Source organism: Cyprinus carpio, chromosome A21, assembly GCF_018340385.1.
Source record: "Cyprinus carpio isolate SPL01 chromosome A21, ASM1834038v1, whole genome shotgun sequence".
In the NCBI taxonomy this organism is placed as follows: Eukaryota; Metazoa; Chordata; class Actinopteri; order Cypriniformes; family Cyprinidae; genus Cyprinus; species Cyprinus carpio.
Window position 1 is genome coordinate 10,001 of NC_056592.1, and position 1,909 is coordinate 11,909.

At 40.4% G+C, this 1,909-nt stretch overlaps 1 protein-coding gene across 1 annotated transcript in view; it reads left to right on the top strand.

Annotated features, from left to right (window-relative positions):
- The window catches only part of LOC109046321 (nuclear pore complex protein Nup54-like), a gene marked incomplete at its 5' end in the record, with an annotated part of 7,272 nt that extends 5,769 nt beyond the window's left edge, over nt 1–1,503 (top strand). The window contains one exon of the mRNA XM_042711547.1: nt 1,172–1,503. Within this exon, the coding sequence (XP_042567481.1) occupies nt 1,172–1,300 (129 nt within the window). The remainder of the gene's footprint in view (nt 1–1,171) is intronic.
- Nucleotides 1,504–1,909: the final 406 nt, after the last annotated feature.

The following is a 1,909-nucleotide window of genomic DNA, read 5'->3' on the forward strand; positions in this document are numbered from 1 at the left end:
TGTAATAGTGAATGTTAGGGCTGGGCGATATATCGCATGTGATTGTCACACGCATTTCGTCAGTAAAGCCGGTTACCTGATTAGCGCTAAATCACCATCACCTGCTTTCAAATGGAGCGGCATTTAATAGACAGAGCCGTAGATCACTGACAAGGTACGCAAAATCACAAAAACGTGCGCATCTAAACAGTCCCCAATGACACAACTACACAGAGGATAACTGGTCAAGTTAAGAACAGCTTTCTCTAAGCTTTAGTCTGTATCTGAGTGTCTTTAATGTGATGCAGTCTTCTGTGTCATGAAGAGTCGAGTCGTTCGTTTGTGATTCATGATCAAACAACAACTGATAATGTGTGTAACTGAACAACAGTAGATCATGCTAGCCACACCAAGGTCATGGGTTTGAGTCCCAGGGATCAAACCTCTCAAAAATTATGGTATTTTGAGGCGGGTCCAGCTAATGAAGGTGTGTTTGATTCCTGCAGCACTGTATGGAGAGTCAGGACTGATATCACCCAGCCTTATGAACTCTGTGTTTATCAGTGCCTTTATTTGGAAGCACAGAGAATAATGAACTGAACTCAAATTACCCCGCCCTCCTCTGAAACCCCCACACAAACCCTCTACCTCCTGAAACATGGACCAATCCCCCTCCTACACCCCCCAAACACTCCCCAACCTTACCACATCCAAGAAAATTGTCTGAAACAGTCTTTTTTTTGCACACTAGACACTTTTCGCAATCACTGCTGTGTGTACATAATCCCACATAAGACTCAAATATGTGTTTACATGCTCGTCCACTACAAATCTTACACTCTCCCCCAGCCAGCTGCTTGACTTACGATGTTTCTCTTTGCACATGTACAGTATTATGTGAAGCAGTCGTATAGTCTATATATTTTTATTTTTCAGTCTATGTATAGGTAAACATTTAAATATAGTATATTTGTAGTCAAAATCTGTCAGTAGGTTAGTTGTGTAAAGGTTTATACTGTTTTACTTCATTGTTGTATGTCTGTATTTATGTAGCACCGTGGTCCTGTGAGGCACGACATTTCATTCCACTGTATGTCCACACATGTAGAAGAATGACAATAAAGTTCATCTTGAACTTGAACTGAACTCTGTTACGGTTTGTCTTTAACTGAAGTGTGTGTTTTGTTTTCAGCACCTGAAGCACCAGCAGCAGGGTTTGTGTCACCTGATCAGCGTCATTAAAGACGATCTGGACGACATCAAGACGATAGAAGACGGGCTTCACGACAGCGTTCACGGACGCAGCAGCAAACTCAGCTGACAGAGCTCACTGCTCCTTCTGAACAGATCCCTTTCTAACATCTGAACGTGAGAAATAAACAGGACAGAAACAGTGGAAGTGACACCGATCGCTTTGTGTTGGAGTGGCACATTTATTTTTACTTGCGTGTGTGAATGTGTGCCTTTGATCAGTTGGTATGTTTTACTGTGATTTATTAATAAAGTTTCACTGTATGAATTTCATGGGTTTGATTTAATGAGTGTTCATTAGTTAAAGCACTGAAAATGAAACCCAAGCAAACAGTAGCTATGTTTCCATTCTCCTGTTTTTATGCGCATTTTGGAATATCGCATAAAAAAGTATGCTTACCATTGAGTAGGACAAACTTTTTATCTGATAAGAAAAGTATGGTGCATAAACTACAATGTAAGCACATTTACTGAATAAATTCTGCCTTGCGCATCAAAAGTCATGGGACGAGATAACTAACCAGTGGACCGATTTCGTTCACTGCATCTGAAATGTTATATACAGGGTGCAGAATTCACCAGGACACTGGCACAAATGGATTTTCCAAAAAGATTCTACTAAGTTAAATAAACTGAGCACTGCACGTTTCAACATTTACATGAATGTATCATTGAAAAG